Here is a 21,770-nt window from a genome sequence, read left to right on the forward strand (position 1 = left end):
AATATCGTTAGTGGCCTATGCTCCACCAAGGGGCAACATGATTAAGCAAGTATGCATAAGGTTTTATGGCAGAAGCAAAATATCCTACACTAGGACCTCTGTGAAATGTCTTTCATTCCTAAATGAATTTCACAACTTCATGTGTGTACTTTGAGTCTCTTACAAAATGTTTGGCACAATTTTAAACATTTAACATAATAAAAAAAATGCTTTGAGAATGCTTTAAAACTACAAGTACACACCCGTGATATCGCGGGTCCGTGGCTGAATTAAAGTATATAACTATGCCTAAGCCTTATTTTAGTAATTGGTATTGCCATCTGATAAAGTCATGTCGATTATAAGATACACAGTTTTCTCTGCTTTCAAATTTTTCTGTTTGAACCAATCGACCTGGAACTTATCAATTATTGGAAATATTAATTATTTGGAAAACAAAAGGTCCAGGCTATCCAGGAATGGGGTATTTTTTAATCAACAGCATTGTCCTATATTAGAAAGTCTTGCTGATTGCTGAATAAAGCTACAATAGGGAACAATTTGACAATGATTGAATTTAGTAGTGTCAGCCCTTTGATTATGACCCGTGTATATAGCAAAATCCTAAATACACCGTTTGGTGGTGCGCCTGTCAAATGCGGAACGTACAGATAAGGTAATAACTAACAGGTGAATATACTATCGGTATCGGTATCGGATTAGACCCGGAACTTGTTAATTATTGGCAATATTAATTATGTGGAAAACAAAAGGGTCTGGAGTGGTGTAATTTTTAATCTACACCATTGTCCTATATTAGTTATATATAGAGTTGAATTCTTTGATTTGTCGTTTTTACCCGATGACGGCTAACAAATTGGACCTCGTAATTTTAGTATTATAGATTCTTTTCATGGAAGTCTGAAAACTCGGATAAATACATGACAGCATGCAAGTTTATATTTATATTTTTTATTTGATAAAAACATTACACTAGTCATTGAATATTCTCTTAAGATAAAACAAGGCAATACATATGAGTTACAAGCTGATAAAAGTATTTTAAATCGGTACATAGATATAAGAACTTCAGGAAAGTCACAATTTGTAAAAAGTAAACTATTATAGGTCAAAGTACGACCTTTATGGTTTATTTAAGATCATCTTAGAAAAGTTAACAGAGGTACCGATAAAATGTATTTATATTTTTTATGACTTACTAAATGATAAAATGATAAAAATTATTAAACTAAATTCCTGTTCCAAAACTATTGTTTGGTTTATAAATATCTTACAATTGATTTTCAGGATTTTTTTTACAAAACGAAGTGAATGCCGAATGTCCTCTAGGATGGGTGCATTATGATATTTCCTGCTTCCTGTTCAGTACAAATGCTTTGAACTGGTACAACGCACACGTAAGTCATCAGACAAAATACGAAATAAAATATCGTTTACAATTGAAACAGAAAACGTGAGCTTGAGTTTTCTGGCAAGTATGGTATAGTAAAATGATAAATCAATTTCCTGTTTTACTCTGGTTTTGACAATAATTATTTCAGAAATAAGTCATAGACGCCATAGATTTGTTGGAAATTTATACATGGCCGAGGTAGTGAAATTCGAATTTACCCTGAGCGTTAATCTTGTTATCACTTTTTTTTTCTTCAAAAATACATCTTATATAAATATGAAAAATGGATTAAATGATATATTTTATTTTATGTATATGCAGGGGTCGTGTAGAGCGCACAATGCTAGAATTGCTGAAGTGAACTCAGTTGACGTGATGGCATACTTACGTCAGATGGCAAAATCTTACGGCTATGGTATAGTATTTATACTTAGTTATACATGCAACACAGTGATAGTTGAAAAAGATAAATAGTTATGTCTCCAGCTAAGTATTCAAACTGAATTCAACATTCCCTGAACATTTAGTTGTCCATATTTTGAGTAACAGCTGATAAAGTTTCTAAGCATTTTATTGTATTTGTTCTTCACCACATTTTAAAAATCTATGCCACATGCATATGTGGAGCAGGATCTGCTTACCCATTCGGAGCACCTGAGATCACCCCTGGTTTTTGGTGGGGTTCGTTATGCTTATTCTTTAGTTTTCTATGTTGTATCATGTGAACTATTGTTTGTCTGTCTGTCTTTTTCATTTTAAGCCATGGCGTTGTCAGTTTATTTTCGATTTATGTGTTTGACTGTCCCTCTGGTATCTTTCGTCCCTCTTTGAGAAAGTGCAGGTGTGGATTTTGCTTTACTTTGCATTTATTAATTTAAAGAAATGCACTGTAAAAGATATGCTAGCGGGAAAATTACGGTTTAGACCACAATTTCATGGTTCATTGAACGGGGACATCGACATTAGATATGTTAAACGTTTGTCTACACACGATAAAGAGAGCAGTTCATTATAGAACCTGAAGAACACACACCTAAATTATATATGATCAATGGAAAGAGGAAAACGTGTACAATATGAAAAGTTATGATTTTAAGTCCGGACAACCCATATTCTTATTATTATCTTACTGAACTAATTATAGCAAACTAATTAAATTATAAGTGCCAAATATTTAGTTTACAGGAAAATACACACAGTTCGTTTTTGAACTAATTTATGTTTTCAGATTATTGGTTAGGAGGACGCGATGATGTGATTGAAGGTTTCTGGCAATGGTCAAGTACGGGAGAAAATTTCACGGTATCCGATTGGGCCCCAGGGGAGCCAGATGATGCAGCTAACAGCCAAGATTGTCTCCTTATCTGGAAAGCAGCTAATTATCAGTGGGATGATCAACAGTGCACCATTAACTATCGTTATATCTGTGAATCGGAGTATGTTTATTTTTTCATTAAACAATTAAAAAGCAAGAGATATTCTGTTAATGGGGTTTGTGAGGATATGATAGTTTCCAACACTAACATATATGAAAATGTAAGGGTCTGGTAGCTTTGACAACTTCACCAAAGAGGCCAATAATTTGGTACGTCAAACATGCAATTCGTCTACATTGGTCTCACCAGTGATGCTCGAATGAAAATAAAGTATGGCCAAATTAACTCAAGTAATAAGTTAAGAGCATTCAGTGGCGGATCCATAATTTTCATAAGTGGGGGCCCACTGGCTGTCTTAGAGAAGGCCGATTTCGTCACGCTTCAGTGATTCCCTATATAAGCAACCAATTTGTTTTCTCAAAAAGGGGGTGGGGGGTGGGGGGGGGGCGGTGCGGGCCCCCTGGGCCCCTTAAATCCGCCTCTGGCATTTAGAACCGCAAAATCCAAACATTTTAACTAATTAGACAATAGTAATTGTTTCTTTTGGGTAGAACATATTAAGTATTTGGAACCATTCAATAGATCATAATAAATATTAAACTATGAAAATTACGCGGTATCAATGATGTTTAACGTCTTTCAATGACTGTACAGTAGAACTGGCTATTGATCTGGACTAACAGTGAACCAGTGGTACTAGGAACTATAAAATACACAAATACAAGAGGCTGTCCATTACGTTATATGATACATTTTCATCTCATTATTTATATGAGAACAAAACCAAATTCAAAATATTTAAAAATATTTGAACAATCATTTTTCAGATACCCTGGAGAAGCAGTGATTGGATGAACATTTGTGATACATCTGTCATCGATATAAATAAAATGTTTATGTAATTTAAAATCTTTTTATTGATAAAATGTTCACGGCTTTTAAACATCTTGATATACTTTCTTAAGTAAACCACAGCCACATGAGTGATAATTCACATTCGTGTTATTACATGTATATGGAATTAAAATATCCTGTATAATTTCGTGCGTCCGAAGCGCATTTCTAATTTAGAATTTATTTAAACACTCAAACCCAAAATTAGAAAGCCAACGACATAACTATGTGGTGGTTCTTTAACTCGTGAGAAGTTAATAGACAAAAAGGGGATGTAAAAGAATAGCCAAATAAACTGAGTTCAACTTTGACGACGGCATTTAGAATCCTAACCAATATTTATCAAAAGACGATGTTAGAAATGTATACGCTTAGGAGATGAGTCGATTGTATGTCAGCGAATTTTCGAACTTCAGTTATGAGTATTCAATTGGTCTTCCAGCTCAACGGACGAAATCTAGTTTTCATATCCTCAAATGTGAGATCATAGACTTAGACTTAATTAGTATCACAAGATGTGTACGTACATGAACAACGAATTATACTTGTGAACTATGATCTGTTTACCCATCTGCAGCATCAGAGATCACTCCTGGTTTTTGGCGGGTTGTGTGTTGCTCATTTTTTTTTATTTATTGAGAATTACAGACTTGTGGAGAGTTCTTTCATTGGCAATCATATCACATCTTCTTTTTTACATTGTTTGTCTTTTATTTTTGTTTGCCATGCCAACATCAGGTTGTTTTCGACATATATGTCTCTTTGGTATAGTATGTCTATCCTTTACAAGCACGATGTCATGAAGAATCTTCACCATACAGACAATATCCGTACATTGAAGGCACATATAACTTGGTCGCGACGAAACAGGAGAGTATTTTCAAATAATGGTTATGCCTTGTTCTATGTGATTTAACTGTTTTGTGGTAACATGTTTTCCTGAAAATACGAAAGATGGTGGATATTCATTCATCGGCTGGGTCAAAATTTTGTCATAACATGTGCATGGGCATGTATCACGGCAATACGCACGGCATGTAGAGATAAGAGCAAAGATCGTAACGTTCGAATTCAAAATTATTTAATAGAAACAAATTAAAGAATCAAAATACTATCGTCTCATTGGCACTCATTCCACATCCTTATATCTTATACAGGAATTATTCAAATGAAACCTTTTTGAGTGACTATCTTACGGTAATAGCAAACGCACGCATATAAGGACTTACAAATGTATACTTGTAATACTTATTTTACTTTTTTCCGAATACTTTATGTACAGATATATACTAGATAAGTGAGTTCTACAACAGCTCTTTTTGCTTGTTTTTTTCACGCATAAATCAATTATTTTCTACACTTCCTAGATATTTTTTGTGTCATTTCTATGCATACAAAATTATCGGTATATCTTTTTTGCAACATTTTGCTACCATCTTTACAGATGATCCCTTTGAACCCGTACAGACTCGCCTAAGTCAAAAGTCAAAACTCATCAAACGAAGAAAAACAACTGTCATATTCCTGACTTGCTAAAGGTACTTCCTTATGAAGTAAACCTCTCTCTTGGGTGACAATCGCATAAAATCCCATTATACGACAATAATGTGAGAACAAAACAAACAAAGTCATGATAGGTAAAAATGTCAAAAATAGGGATAAAGCAGTCAGCATTGTGTTAATATGACCATAAATACTATAAAACCATAAATATGTCAACAAAGAAAAACAAAATGACATAAAAACAAAGCACACACTCAAAAGTAAAAGACGTGAATACAATGACCTCATCACAACAAGACATTGGTGGGATTCATAGGTACACAGTCACATCAAAAGGATATTAAAAAAAAAATGGACTAAACAGTAAAGGTTAATAATTTACAAATTCAAATAAAAGAACACTTTATTACGTAATTAAGGATATGTACGAAGTCAGTACCCAAAATCTATACCTAAATAAACATCATGGATTATTTGTCGTTACGGAATTTAAAGCATAAGCAGATATCTGTATCATTTTATTCGTTGATATTTCGTTGTAAAGTTTTATATTCATATGGACAACCTGAAGTTCCTTTAAAAGCTTTCAACAATATACAATATAAAATCGTTTCCTTAGGCGAAAAGGAAAACTTGCTTTGCAACAGTGAAAATAACTGATAAATAATGATAGATAAACATGTAGACTACACGATAATTCTTTTAATTTCTAAAGACATATCCGAATGTAACCATCAACAATAACACATCGTTTTAATCAAAATATACAAGAGCAAATATCGGTGGCTGTTCTGACACTATTAGATTTTGATCATTTTGTTTTAGCGTAATTCAGCTCAATATTTAGCTAATATACTTTTCAAAGGTAAGCAGCTTTAATTTTCATAATTGTATTCGAAATAAATATAACTGTATTTTGTTATTATTAAACAGAATAATTCATGCTGTCAAAAGCTTAAATTTTATTTTTACTGATATTTAGGTTTTATGCTAATCAGAAAACATTATGTAGAGCCATTCCCGTTTACGATGTCCTTCTAATATATTTTAGTTTATCAAAAGTTGTCCAAATTTGTCCAATGTACTATTAGCCATTATTGTGGTTTTCGAATTTTCACTAAATTAATGGAAAACCAAAATTATCTCAGACATTAGTTGTCATCTAAGTTTATCTTTTATGAATACATTTACCATATATTTGACTACATAAAGTTCTCATTACAGGCATGATGTGTTGTCCAAAACGTTTCCTTGTTGCATTTATGGGGTTCTTCGGTCTCCTGTTAGTTGTTGGATTCCGTTCAGTCTTTGCTATGGTCATGGTCAATGTAGTAAACGTGAAAAACAGGTCATTTAACACATCTGATAGTATCGTCAAAAATGTATGTATACTAGTTATCTTCATAGTTAGTAGACAAATGATGGAAACACTCAAGATTTAAAAATGACAATGATATGTGAAATGTTGTCAACTGTCCAGCTAAAAGTCAAAGAACAGGGATTTAAACAACTAAAACCATTTGAAACTTGATAAATGAAAGTTTATGCAACTGGTAAATTACATGTCTTTACAATGCTAACGCTTGGATCATTGTTATTGATCACTGAAGCAAATATTTAAAGCTTTACAGAGAACAGAATAACTACACATATTTCTTGCATTACTGAAAACAAATATTGTAATTTATTGTAACTTAATTAGATTAATTTATCTAAATATTCTTCGCAAAGATTCAGATAATTTTACCCTTAATTTCAATGAAAAGAGATGATATGTCATTGAATTGAAGTTTCAAATGAAATAAATATTCTGGAATGACAATTTCAAATGAAAGAATTATTATAAGATTTGTTCTTGGCAGAATGAAGGACCTAAAATATGTGTTCCAACACGAACACATTATTTCATTGTTCTGTAAAGTGGAAAAAATACACGTTGATAGTTGGGTATAGGCCATAGACGGGTGTCAATGCAATATATGTCTAGCTTTATAGATAACAACACGTATACAGCAATGTTTTTATTTGATATTCCTCATATTCAAGTCCTTTGTCATACAAGATCCATCGTTTATCCCTGTGATTTAAAAAGATTTATATATTTCGTATAACAATTTCTTGTTTTACATGCTCTAACATTTTTGTTGATTTAACCATTTCGTAATTTTCTTTATGTTAGCTTTGTACCTAGTTTCTTTCTTGTTTCAGTGTATTGCAGAAACCACTTGCGGATTATCACTGAACTGGACAGTACAAAGTACATTATATTTCAATACGGCTTTCTTTTTTGGTGAATTGTTTACACAGATTCCTGGGGGATTATTAGCTACCAGGTTTTCACCTGTGAAGTAAGTACTGAAAAATACCTTGGACATGAGAACATATTTAATTTAAAATCTAAATCATAAAGTATCATGTACCCGTATTTATTCGGGTTTAATCTTCTCACGGTTGACATAAATCCTTGCCGAAAACAATTTACCGAAACTAACTTATCAAATTAGTATAATCGTTGAATAATATCAAGCGATTTCACAATGTAATATAATTTATTTATTTTGAAAGATAACAAACATCCTTAATTCTGTTATTTGATCCTCCTCGAGAAAACAAGACATATAAACAAGACAAATACAAAGCCGTATTTGGCAAATAATAATTAGAATTTTCGTTTCACTTGGTTGATTCTAGTGCCTTGAGATAAGTGATTGTTTTACAAAAAAAAAGTAGTCTAGCATTCAAAATTATCATATAAAAAAGCAGATGTAGTATGATTGCCATGCAATGAGACAACTCTCCACAAGAGATCAAATGAAACAGAAATTACCACCTATAGGTCACAGTACGGTCTTGAACAATGAACAAAGCCCAGACCACATAGTTAGCTATAAAAGGTCCCGAAAAGACAAATGTAAAACATCGGTCGTTTTACTGTCGCCAATAGCCGCTTACCTGTCTCCGCTACGCGTCGATAGGAAAACATAATTTGCAACAGTAAAACTACCGATGGACGTCCACAAAGCTACAAATACAGTCAACACAGGTATCTCTTAATGGTAAGGATGCAGCTTGGAACTTATAAAAGTATGATTTATATCCTCCGACGACATTACATAAATAACACATTGCTGAGAGTGTGATAGAGCTAATTTTAACCCTTAGAAACCATTTTAACTGAGGCTAAAAATGTGTCTTTTTGAGGGGCAACAATCTGCTCCAGCATACTCTAAGATATGTATTATTCAATTTATTATACTCAGTACTCTGTAATATCTGTATGTTAAATTTCCAATTCAAATTAATAAACTATGACGTCACGACATAACAACCATTCGTATATTATAAAGCGCACACTTGAGCAAACATCTTCGTGAATGGTAAAAGAGTATTTACTAGGAATGTCAGCTCTGTGAGAACCTGTTGGATTTACCGATACATACTCGAGTACTGGCTCGGTAAAACATTTACAAAATTGAAACTCAAAATTAATCCCATTTTATGTATTGTGAGTCGTTGTGTTATGAACGTAAAATCCTCAACATTGTGCACTAGACAATCGTCCATAGATATTTATACCATAATTAATGGCTCAAGATGCTAATTATGTAAACGGACAATAATAATTTTAAGTAATTAATTAATATCTACAATAAAAAATGATAACTCAAACAACAGGATTTGGGAACCGTAGAAAAATGTTAATGACTACCAAAGGGTGATGATTAGAAATTACTGATTCTAGTTACAACGGATATGTTCTTATTATTAAAACATATTATCTTGTCAACTTTTTCGGGGACGAGGCGATTTCTCAACTTTGTTTTGACATCCCTAGTATTTGATATTATTTTGACATGAAGTATAATAATAATAATAACGTAGTAGCTCTATCGCAGGTACAACATTGATAGCGCTGAACATATCCAAACAAGGAAACGTATTCTATAACATTGTTATATTTACAGAGTTTGTGGTTTATCAATTTTTTCCTCCAGTATATTATTGATTATACTTCCAACTTGCATACAGAACAGTCAGTATGCCTTAGTAATGGTTATCAGACTTTTACAGGGACTGGTTGAGGTATGTATCGATAAAATGCATCTACATATAACTAAATGTCTTTAAGGTACATGTATGTAGAGGAAACTGTATACGCCGGCAGTAACTCTAGATTGAATGAACATTCCATTTCCACCTAATCAGCATTTGTTCAAACGATTTCAATGACTTTTAAACAGCGGTATACTACTGCTGCCTTTATTTATAATTGGAAATTATTTGCTTAAACTCAAAAAGGAAGAAAAGGTAACACGTTTTGTTGTTTCTAAATCATGTTATTCTAATAACGTCGATATTGCAATGCATTTAAACAAATTGGGCGTAGGTACTATTGGTAGGTCTATTCAAACCATTATATACACATGGACAAAAGTATTGCAACACCTTGATTTTTTAAAATTTGAAAAATCAGCCTCTTTTTTTGGATGAAATATAATAAAATATTTGTATAATATAATTGAAACATAGTTTATGATAACATTGGCATTGAAACGAACAAAAAATGTTTGAAAAAAAAAAATGATTTATATAACCACAGTTTTAATAACAAAATGAAGTGTTTTTTGTACAAAAAAAAAATGCATTTTACAACTTTTACTGTAGTCGAACTTTACAATGTCAGACATTTCAAAATTAATCTTCAGATGACTGTTCACATCATGGTTGATCGTTATACGCCAAAGAATTAGTACTTTGTGTGCAGCCTCCATTCAAACGGATAACCGCATCTAAACGTCTTCTGATTCCTGCCAAAAATCGACTAATTTGTTGCTAAGGTAGCAGCAACCATTTCTGATGAAGGGCATTGTTTATTTCATGATGTGTTTGAACTGGGGTGTCCTTTCGCGCACGTTACGCCCAATAGTGTCCCATATATGCTCGATATGGTTAAAATCCGGGCTACGATCCGTCCAAGGAAGATGAACCGAATTCCATTGGAACAATGAATCTTCCTCCACGATGCTAATTTTCAACTTTAGCGAGCTCTGCACTACATTGGATACGGAAAACTGTGTGTCTGTTCGTAAGCAAAGGTCTCCGAAATGGTCTTATCGCACGATAGTCAGTAGCGATGAGCCGATCTCGAACAGTTCTTGTTAAAAGGCTCATGTATGCCCACCACTCTCTTTTTAGGATTGTATTGTATGCAATGGGTTTCCTTCTGACCAACTTTCATTATGCTTGATTTTCCATAGCAAATGGTATAGGGGGTCTTCTTTATCTCGGAAAGTCTTTAACATCGTTTAGTGCCTTATTTTTGGAATCCTTTGGAATGGTGATGACCAAAAATACGTGCAGTTGTTTCAGCGACATCCCTGCTTCTCTCATGCTGATAATCTGCCATCTTGCTGCAGTTTAGAGTTGTCGAGGACCCATTACAAGGTGTCAATCACATAACTTTAAAAACTTGGTTATTTAAAGTGTTGAAAACAATAGGGATGAAAACATGTTTTATTGTTTACGGGTACAGTAGCTGCATGGGCAGATAAAAACTTATCGAGTCGATATTTATTGATTAAACTCAGGTGATACTTAAATAATGTTTGATTAGTTCTATTTTACCAAATTATATCACAAAAAAATAAAAAGTGTTTTTTTAATTTCAATTTCAATTTGGTGTTGCAATACTTTTTTCCATGTGTATAGTTGTTATGGTCCCAATATTTGTATACCTTATGTTATGAGTGAACGCATAAAGGACCAAAAGAAGCTAAGGTTGTCAAACACCAGTATACAAACCACAAATAGAAAACTCAAAACGGATCAACTAGAAACCCACCAATAAAAACGCGAAATATCAAATGTGTTTATTTAGATAAGCAGATATATAGTGCTCCGCACAACGCATACGTCGTATTGCATATGTAAGTACAAATGAGGTGATGAGTCTAGTTTAGGGATGTCACTTTCGATGTACAGATAATATTTTTTTATTGACTGTTTAGTTATTTGTTGTTTAACAAGAGAATATGATGGCGCATTTATCATCTTTATAACAACATTATTGTTCAATATCCAGGGACCAGCTTATTCTTCTATAAATGGTGTGATTTCTGCATGGTCACTGAAATCTGAAAAATCAAGAATGGTAACGCTTACATATGCAGGTAAGAGTGTATTCCAATGTATTTAATCCGATTGACGTACACAAACATGTTTATTTATGGAAATATGTGTATAAACCATGAGAACAGAAAATCAATGAACGTTTTTAATCTTTATCAACGCCAAAGTGTATCCAGTTTTATTAATAAAGCGCTTTCTTAAAAAGCCTTGTCATTTTCCAGTATATTGTAAATTCTCTCTTTCTGGCCTATATAATTAGTTATCAAAGGTACCAGGCTTATAATTTAATACATCAAACGCGCGTTTCGTCGTCTACATGAGATTCACCAGTGACGCCGAGATATTATTGTATATTATAATTTACAATTTAAATGAGGCAGAGCTTATACATATCAGCAACTAAATTACACAAAACACCAAAAGACGTTGAGATGTTACACACAGTATAATATACTTTTTCTAAAAACAAAGACATTGTCATTTTTATTAAGCATTTTGACCACGAATAGGACTTTTGAATTATACTCGTATCATGACCACCAGATATTGAACTAGTTTTGAATGATTTAAAAAATCTTCGCATTGCTAAGGGTTTGTTTTAATATCGTTTCATTTAAAACAGACAGAGTATAATGTCGTTTTGGTCTTGATAAAAAAAAACACAATAATTTAAGGTGTACGAGATAATAACAGTTGGATATACGGCAAACACATTATAAGAAAAAAAAAGAGCCAAAAAAAAAAAACAAAAAAAAACAACATTGCTATTGTGCTATGTGACATGCAAGGCATCCATATTATTCAATGCATTTCTAAATGAAAGACGTCATAGGAATAGGAATACGAGACATGGTATTTATAGTTCTCATCTATTTCAGGGTCATCATTAAGTTCAGCAGTAGCTTTTATTGTATCTGGTGCATTGTCATGTCGTGTTTGTTGGAACGCACCACTTTATTTTTATGGTAAGAATTACGTAGCGTCCATCTGATAGTTTAGATTTTTCCACCAAGAAGTGCTTTGTATCGGTTATTAAAATACTCCCTTTTAAAACTGAAGTTATCGTTTTATTTCTGTTTTAATTCCTGACACAACAGTTTAATGAAGCAACTACTGACTTTATCTTACCCTTCTCTAACTTGAACCGGTTTACCAAAGTTTTTTATTCAATAAAACAAGGAAAATTATGTACCAGTCATTATATAGTTACATAATTGCAACTAGCGCACTGATTGGCAATTTTCCGCATCAAATTCGCATTTAATTGATACCTTATTAAATGGATTGGCTGGTTAAAGAATTTATTACAATATTTTGATTCTCAATAAATGAATTTTTTTGTTTTGGTCGATTTACTTGTTTTGCCAGGATTTGTTTATCTCTCAACGACTTATGAATTCGATTATCGACTTTGTGTCCGCTTATTTTAAAGTTAATATGGTCATTTGTTTTTTTAAAAACGTACGAGTCAACATTATCACATCCGAACATATTCTTACAGGCTGCTTAGGAATAATATGGTCCACTTTACTTATGTGCACAGTCAAAGACTCTCCATCCAACAATACACATTTGTCAACATCGGAACGATTACTGTTTGATTCAGAACGAGCTAAAACAAAGAAACCTTCGTCTCAAACGGTTGGTATACATAATTAGAATCATATTCAAAACAGTGTGGCTGTGGCCATTGATTGACGACCTAAATTATCCCATTGACTCGGACAGATTATGTGAACGTTTGTCTGTAACGACCACTGCTCACTATGTACTTGTTAAAGACACTTAAACTGTGGGGTCATCAAAGATTCTCAACACCTAAATGAAGTTATTCGAAAAATTAATCAGGAATAACACGATGTTATGATTTATATCAATAATATAAATCAAAACATAAAGATTATTCCTGATTAATTTTTCGAAATATTTTAGTATTGAAGGCGTTAAGAACCTTTGGTTACCCCACAGTTTAAATTCTACAATAAGTAAATAGTGAGCAGTGGTCGTTACAGACACACGTTCACCTAATCTGTCCCAGTCAATGGGATTATTAAGGTCGTCAATCAATGGCCACAGCCGCACTGTTTTGAATATGATTCTAAGGTTGTCAAATTCTAAATATATACTTTTTATTTCCTTTGTTCTCGTTTGTATGAGAGTCAGAGAAAACAAGTTTAAAATACCGACATATTTTAACTCCGAGATATTGTAAATCAATTGAAAACACTAGAATGAGAAATCATATCATTATCAAATCGTTTTCAATGAGACAACAAAACGAAACAAAAATCCAAAAAAGACGTATGAAAATAGAATTCAGGTCGTTACAAGTAATGAAGCAGAATTCAGACTGTAAGTAGAGGGACGGATATCAATAAGAGACGTCTATCTAATGTTTTCCTATTTCTTATTTTTTATATTTTTATAGGTCAAAGGTATTCCATGGAAAAACATTTTAACTTCGGTTCCTGTGTCCGCCATATTTGTTGCCTGTTTTACAAGAAATTGGATGATATCTCTTGTCAGGACTGTTGTTCCTCAATATATGGAAGATTTGTTTGATCTCAGCATTTTTGAAGTAAGATTTAATACTTTTATCTTTGACTACATAACCACAGGAAAAACGTGTTAAATAAAATGACTAACTCTAAAGAAATAAACAGCTTAGTGTTGACAAATAGAATAAGAAGCTAAATACCATAGCTCTTTTTCGTTATCATAAATGGCAATTATGTAACACATATTGCTATTGTTCAGTCACGTTACAGCTCAAAACTATTTTTTGTTGCCTGCCTATTTTTATGTCACGTTTATCATCGACATAAAAAAAGGACAAATTAGAATAACACCTGAGGGACAAAGCAAAGAACGTTGAGAAGATAAAAAATGTGGATTCATTATATTCGTGGATTGAGGAAAATTTGCATTTTCATTGATATTTGATTTTTGTGGTTTTGACGATTACAAAGCCTATAGAAAATTTGTAATTCGTTGAAGATTTGAATTCATGGTTCACATTGTACACACGAAACCCACGTATTGGGTATCCAATGAATAATAATGAATTATAAGTAGCAGTCCACAATAAACGACAAATAAAACTAACAATCGACCTGCGGTGTTCGGGTAGAATAAAAATATCCTGCTATACATGCGGCACCCGACGAATGTTAATGACGAGGGCAAACTTGTTGATTGCTTTTCCGAAAATGTCAAAATGAAGGGAAACAAAGACAGGACTGTGGTTACGAACATTGGAATATAGTCATGGTCATCTGTGGCAATGGATTTACATAACAGTTCGCCAAATCACGATAGCATCAGTTAAACTTTCGAAAGGATGATTTAAACTTTACCATAATATATTATTGATTCAATAGCTTTACATTTAAGCAGCAACCATCTCTCTTCAATCGGCAAACGATCACTGGGGTAAAGCTGATGACCGTAACTGCATTCACGGTCATCCCAAGATGTCGGATGAAAAATTAGGTCAGTTTCTGTATTGTCTGTTAAAGTGTTTCTATATCATTTTCTTTACAAATCATACATTGAAACGATGTAAATTTATAAAAGAATCACTCGGAAATCACTAATTACTTCTGAGAAATGTGCATGAAACGGGAATTTCGATTTGAAAAAATCGTTAAGATGACCGTAAATCATAATCAAAATATTTTCAAGATGACCGTAACATAAAACAAGGATGACCGTGATTGGTAAAAAGATGACCGTAACTTGTAAAGGATGACCGTAATTTGTAAAGACTGACTGTAATTTATATAGGACGACCAATCCGTATTGTATTCAAAGCTTTTTTGTTGAGTTTGTCGATCTCAATAGGGACTCGGTTAGCGGATATAAATATGTTTCATAAATTTCTTTTTTTAAACTATAATATAATTGGCCATATTTAGGATTTATAACAATGATAGTTTATTGCATATTTCTCGTAAACAATGAAATATTTATTGATATCGACGTTAAAATTTTAACACAAATTTACAGCGATACGACGAAAATTTGAAGAAACATGAATGTGTCCCTAGTACACGGATGCCTCATCTACACCATCATTTTCTATGTTTAGTGGACTATGAAAATGGGATAAAACTGTAATTTGGCATTAGAATTAAAAAGATCATTCCATAGGGAAAATGTGTACTAAGTTTCAATTTTATTTAACTTGAAGCTGGACAAACGGACAAACAAACAGACGAAAGGACGAACGTACGCACAGACCAGAAAAACATAATGTCAATAAATGGAGCATTAAAAACATTAATAATACATACGAATATTTGGTAATCGAGCCCATGTGTATGGGTCCAGAGGAAGCAGATTAAAATCTTAATTTGTCTTGATATATGCAGGCGGAAACACTTTTGAAATAGAACAAAAGAATCGAAGCTCTGTGTTTATCGAGAAAGCGATAAAAGTTAACTGTAATGTTTGATATAGTAACAAAATTTTAAAAAGTTAATAGAAACAAATAAAAAGACAATTTTCTTATTTTAAAAACACCATTTGCATAAGTTTTCAATGTATCTATTACATAGTAATGCAAAACAATAAGATATCAAGTCGACGACATGGTTCTTATCGGGGCCTTTTATAGCTGACTATGCGGTATGGGCTTTGCTCATTGTTGAAGGCCTTACGGTTACCTATAGTTGTTAATGTTTGTGTCATTTTGGTCTTTTCTGGATAGCTGTCTCATTGGCAATAATACCACATCTTCTTTTTTATATATAGTATCTATAAGTTGGATGTAGAAAATGCATAACCTCCGAATTTTTTTTTTATCACGGACGGAGAACATATCAATCTTTTAGTTCAATGTGAATCAAGAAAAAATTCCCCAAAACAGGTAACGATTGTATCGAAAAGAGAAAAATCGAGTGCACCTTTTTATGTTAGGGCATGTTTGGGGTGTATATTTTGTCTTTTAAAACGTACAAAGCAAGAGTATTTTATATAGCATCTCGCTTCAGATTCTATCATTATTATATATCAAAGCTACAGGTTGACTTTATAACGTAAAAAAATGACAGTACGAAAAGATGAAATATATGGGTCAATTGAGATACCTATCTAATGAATCACAAAAACAGAGTAGGTGTGTTCGAATACCTTTTTTTTCTAAAAGTACTTGACGACAGTCTTTTAATTTGGATGATAAAAATGTGTGTGTGATAACTAGGGTTTATAATCTTCAACCACTGAAAATGTTTAGTCTGCCCTTCCACGAAATATTTAATTAAAATTTTTTTAAATGCTTAAGAATTTTCAAAAATTCCATCTGACATCCAAACAGACAATATTTTTAAGTTGAATCAATGCAGACAAGATCATTAACTAATGCTCATTAGCTAGTAGATACATTTGTATTTTAAAATATAACTGACATATAACGATTGATCGTAATGGTGCTATGTTGATAAATTTATCAGTTTTCAAGAGCATAATTGGCAGAGCGTCATCCCTACAATGGCTTCCATTTCTACGACTGTGAGCATGAACTGGCGTAATGGGGAGATAATTTTGAAGAAGTAGAATCCTGACTGTATGAATAACATTTCTGTATATATACAAATTGACAACGTTCCGCCTTGTGATACGCTTTTCGTACAATACTATTTTAAGGATCTACTTTGCTTGAGCTCACCTTCACCAGGCCATTCATTAAGAGGCGGTACCCGGTACTTTCACCCTCCTATGCTATTGACAAGTACTGCCTAAATGTAGAAATTTTTATATAAGATATTCATGGAATAAATTGAAAAGTACCACCTAGAAACGTGGAAAGTACCAGTCAACATGAAAGATAATGAAACCCCTGACTTCACTAGTTTATTCGAATGATATTTTCAAAATATTTCTGTTATTTTATTTGCACGACAAAATGAAAGACGATATAATATCAATGGGTGTACATGCAATTTTTTGGCATTTTTAAAAATGTGTATTTATTAAATGTCATTAAAAGGAATCCCAGAAACAAAAACAAAATCTTTTGTCGAGCAGTTGAAGGCTGTGCACCGTATGTCTTTTGGCAAATTCATTTTAAAAATTGAACCCTCTACTGTAAAAAAGATACATATGGTAATCTTTGCATTTGAAGCACGTCTTATTTTCTTCTACCTATAGGATAAAGCTTTCATATTAATATGTGTATACCAACACGATTAATCATTTGATACAAAAAGATAGTTATATAAATACGGATATTTCTTAGAATTGAGGGTCATCCTTTAAAAGTTACGGTCATCATTTAAAAATTACGGTCATCTTAAAAGCAGTTACGGTCAGCCTTGTTATGAATTGCTGATTCTGTTACGGTCATCTCGATTGTGATTTACGGTCATCTTGGCGATTTTTTCAAATCGAAATTCCCGTTTCATGCACATTTCTCAGAAGTAATTAGTGATTTCCGAGTGATTCTTTTATAAATTTACATCGTTTCAATGTATGATTTGTAAAGAAAATGATATAGAAACACTTTAACAGACAATACAGAAACTGACCTAATTTTTCATCCGACATCTTGGGATGACCGTGAATGCAGTTACGGTCATCAGCTTTACCCCAGTGAACGATAGAGTGTTTCTAAATATTTTGCCAATGAAAATAATATAACCAACTCTCAAATTTCCACATTTTCTCGGTAAATATATATATAAATTCGCGTATTCATAAAGGGCAAGAGCTTTAAGTAAATGGTAAATTTTATGAAGAGAAAGAATTCCACGTATGTTTTACCGTATGACGGACGTACATTTCCATCGAATGCTAAATAACTAAAATACATTTCTTATTTTCATTTAGATAGGATTGCTGTCATCGCTATCAGCTATATGTATGGCATTAGTTACTGTTACTGGAGGAGTTCTGATAGATAAACTTATAAAATCTGGCTTTGTTAGTACTACTGTAGGGCGCAAAATAGCGCAGTGTTCTGGTAAGTATCAGTTAAAATTTGACTTTAAACACTATGATCAAATTATTTTAAGTAAAAAACAAAATGCTAGACTTCCTAAAATCTGCAAGTTTTGCTCCCTAAATCTTCCCTGAACCACATCTTAGATGCCATTGTTGAGCACCAGTCTTGATCTTTTACTATTATATTTATATGCTCTCTCTAACCTATTGTTTATTTTCCTGTTTTAGGCATTACACCTCTTCAGGTTTTAATTTGAAAAAAAATGTATGACTTTTTAAAAATGTATAATTTTGTAGGTTATGGTATTGAGGGAGTATGCATATTCTGCCTAGGTTATATACAGAATATTGATGCGGCCATGGTTATGCTATGTGTTGGGGTTGGTGCAAGTGGATTAGCAGTTTCAGGTAAATAATAATATCTAAAAAAAAATCTACTAAATATCAATGACCACGTTATGTCGCTATCGTTTATGTAATCCGCACACTTTTTATATGCCACTAGTTATCCCATCCGTTCATTTTACATTTAATAAAGAGATCAATGTTTAAATTTTATTATTGCGATTTCTTTAAAAAAAATCTCACTATTTTTTGCGGTTTTACGACATACTCAATTTCGATTTTTGCGATACACATCTCTTAAGATATTTTCTTTTCTTAGTTAATTAATTAGAAACACAACATGTCTTAAAACATTGCAGTGTATGATTAACACAATTCTGTTGACAAAATTATTTTGAATACATTGTAAGATGTATAATACATTACAAAAGATGGTATTCTACATCTATTTCATATTTTAGTAAAAGTGGTTTAAATTCCATTATAAAGACCACACGCTCTGGCAACGTGTAGAAATTGGTTAAAAAAATCCAGTGTGAGAATATAAGTATTTTTTATATGATATATGCGAGAATTATCGCTATTCGCATAACAGTATTACCAATTTATTAAATAGATTTGTACTAGTTCCAAGAATGTTTTTAGCATTTTCATTTTTATTCTGAATTTTATATCTAAATAAATTTAAGTGCATGTTTGTTAATAAAAACTTATTATTTGCAGGGTTCAAATCAAATTCCCTAGACCTATCATCTACCTACGTCAGCATTGTGACTGGAATAACCAGAATGGGCATAACTGGAGCTACAATAAGTACATTACTAGTATCCCTCCTACGTAGTAGATTAGAGGTATATTCTGACTTTATTTAATCTGTATTAATATGAAGCAGAATTAACCACGAACCTTTTTAAAGATAAACAGAAAACAAATCATGTCATTTTTTTTAATTTACTTTCAGATATATAAATGATGTCCTGTACCTCAATAACTAATATTCGAATTTGTGCATATGTCGCATATATTGAATTTGAAATACAATATACTTCGGCGTCTAGAAGGTCTGCTTCATATCTTGATCTTTTCCTTGATATTGACACATTGGAATGTGTTCAAACTCGAATCCTGGACGAAGGCGATGGCTCAAACTTTCCAACTGTCAACGTTCTATGTATCAGCAAAAACATATCTTCTTCCTATCATATAGTGTTACATATATCAATTAGTTTTTTTTCAGCTCTTGCAAATCCAGACTACTTTAGAATTACAGTCAATCACAAATTAATTGGTTGCCTGATACCATGTTTCTGTGGTTGAACTCAGTTTCCCGTTTGTGTCTAATACAACCATGTTTAATCCGTCATTTTCTACATAAGAAAATGATTGTACTAAGTCAGGAATATGACAGTTGTTATTCATTCGTTTGGTGTGTTCGCGCTTTCGAGTTAGCCATTTTATAAGTGACTTTCCGTATTGAATTTTCCTCAGAGTTGGTCATTTTTGTTATATTGCTTTTTATTCATGATTATGAAATTTCGATTGAGTGGAGGTTGATGCATATAAAGCTGGAAACGCAAACGGTCTTGCTGTATTTGGAGTCAATTTCTGCAGTTTTCGTTTTTATTTTAATTTATTTATTAAACATCGGCCGACCTCTTACACTTTTACTTGGTTAGTATCAATCTCTTCTTTGTATTTGTTTTACAGGTTTCGTTTATCACTACATGGAGAGAGGTGTTTATGGTAGCTGGCTGTCTACATATTGCTGGTGTGATTTATTACGGTATTTTTGCATCAGGTGAAAAACAGCCGTGGGCCGACGGTGTTCAAGAAAGTAATATTTTAGATGTGATAAATCAACCGTCAGACACAGACTATAAAAAGTTCAAAAACGACAATGAGAATGACAATTTTGTTGAAAAACTAGCAAGTTATGATTCTACTTAGAGACGGTTTTATGTCGTTGTGAATTAGAAAATAAAACGTTACAATAGGAGTATTTCGAGTAAATTAGTAGGATCAAACCATGATGGATATAGTCCATAAAATCAAAATCTACAGTTAACAACTCATGTGATACGTTTTCACAAAAGTACCAATAAAACATAAAATAGTCTTGACGCCATCTAGCGTTGTATTTTGACGACAAATTGTCCGAAGATTCGTGTATTTTTCTTTAATGTGTAATGAGATGTGACGTTATACATGTTATATTGTACTTTTCCTATTAATTGTTTTCGTTGTTTTGATATCTTTTTCGGCATATGGATACTTAAAATAATAAGATTCAAAACCTATATCGCAGAGTCAGCCATAACAGGCCCCGAAGTCATAAATGTAAAACAATACAAATGAGAATACTAACGGCCTGTAAAGAAAAAATGATAAACAATCACAGCAACAAACGACAACCACTGATTTCCAGGCTTCTAAATTGGGACACGTTAATGGGACCCTATAACTTGGGATAGCAGCGAGTCATGTTCTTCTTTCTTATCCTACGCCTCCCTTTTATTATTAATAATATATATATTTATATATATATACAACTCGTCTAAACATCAACCCAACAAAGTTAAATCTGTAACTTTGCTTTCGCAAATTTTTGGTTCTTCCCTCGCCGGGATTCGAACCCATGCTACTGGGATATCGTGACACCAAATCGACTGCAAATATATAAACAAGTCTAAATTGAAAACAACGTTCGAACCTATATATATATATATGTTGCGTTGGATAAAAATCGCAAATTTTATACTTGTGCATGTGAAACAAATTTCGTTGTAAAGGGGTCTAAATACAGCACAAACAACATTTTGCAAAAGATCCAAAAATTGAAAAGTATATTTTTACAAAACGCATTTGACTAACAGGTGGAACAACTGATGTTCTGAAACCCTGCTGACTGCCATTGGCAATGCTGAGTATTTTTGAAAAAGTCACCAACCACCAAACACGAAGACAAATTATACATCTTCAACCAGAATAAAAGATAATAAGCAAGAAGTAACAAAAAGACAATAGATGAAGATAAGATTTATATAGAACAAAATGCACCTTTTTACAGATTTTTTTGAAACAACAAACTTTAAATCAATGCAAGCAAAAACATATGATATGTGATTGGTCCATATTTTCACCTACTATCCGAATTTCGTATAAATGAGTCACTCAAACGTAATGAAATG

General features: G+C 32.6%; 2 protein-coding genes across 3 annotated transcripts in view; both read left to right on the forward strand.

Moving 5' to 3' along the window:
- Positions 1-3,678, forward strand: part of LOC139512539 (perlucin-like protein) — a 30,956-nt gene extending 27,278 nt beyond the window's left edge. For both annotated transcript variants that reach the window (XM_071300221.1, XM_071300222.1), the window contains exons 2-5: positions 1,288-1,397; positions 1,715-1,808; positions 2,622-2,829; positions 3,597-3,678. In XM_071300221.1, coding sequence (XP_071156322.1) covers positions 1,288-1,397; positions 1,715-1,808; positions 2,622-2,829; positions 3,597-3,624 — 440 coding nt within the window. In that variant the 3' untranslated portion in view covers positions 3,625-3,678. The remainder of the gene's footprint in view (positions 1-1,287; positions 1,398-1,714; positions 1,809-2,621; positions 2,830-3,596) is intronic.
- A 2,663-nt stretch (positions 3,679-6,341) lies between these two features.
- LOC139512540 (vesicular glutamate transporter 2.1-like) lies at positions 6,342-20,702 on the forward strand. The gene is made up of 11 exons (XM_071300224.1): positions 6,342-6,548; positions 7,375-7,514; positions 9,132-9,249; positions 11,249-11,336; positions 12,174-12,260; positions 12,797-12,936; positions 13,724-13,873; positions 18,124-18,256; positions 18,535-18,645; positions 19,306-19,433; positions 20,290-20,702. The coding sequence occupies exons 1-11, from the start codon at positions 6,393-6,395 to the stop codon at positions 20,527-20,529; spliced, it is 1,491 nt and encodes a 496-aa protein (XP_071156325.1). The 5' UTR covers positions 6,342-6,392; the 3' UTR covers positions 20,530-20,702.
- Positions 20,703-21,770: the final 1,068 nt, after the last annotated feature.

This window comes from Mytilus edulis, chromosome 2, assembly GCF_963676685.1.
Source record: "Mytilus edulis chromosome 2, xbMytEdul2.2, whole genome shotgun sequence".
Classification (NCBI taxonomy): Eukaryota; Metazoa; Mollusca; class Bivalvia; order Mytilida; family Mytilidae; genus Mytilus; species Mytilus edulis.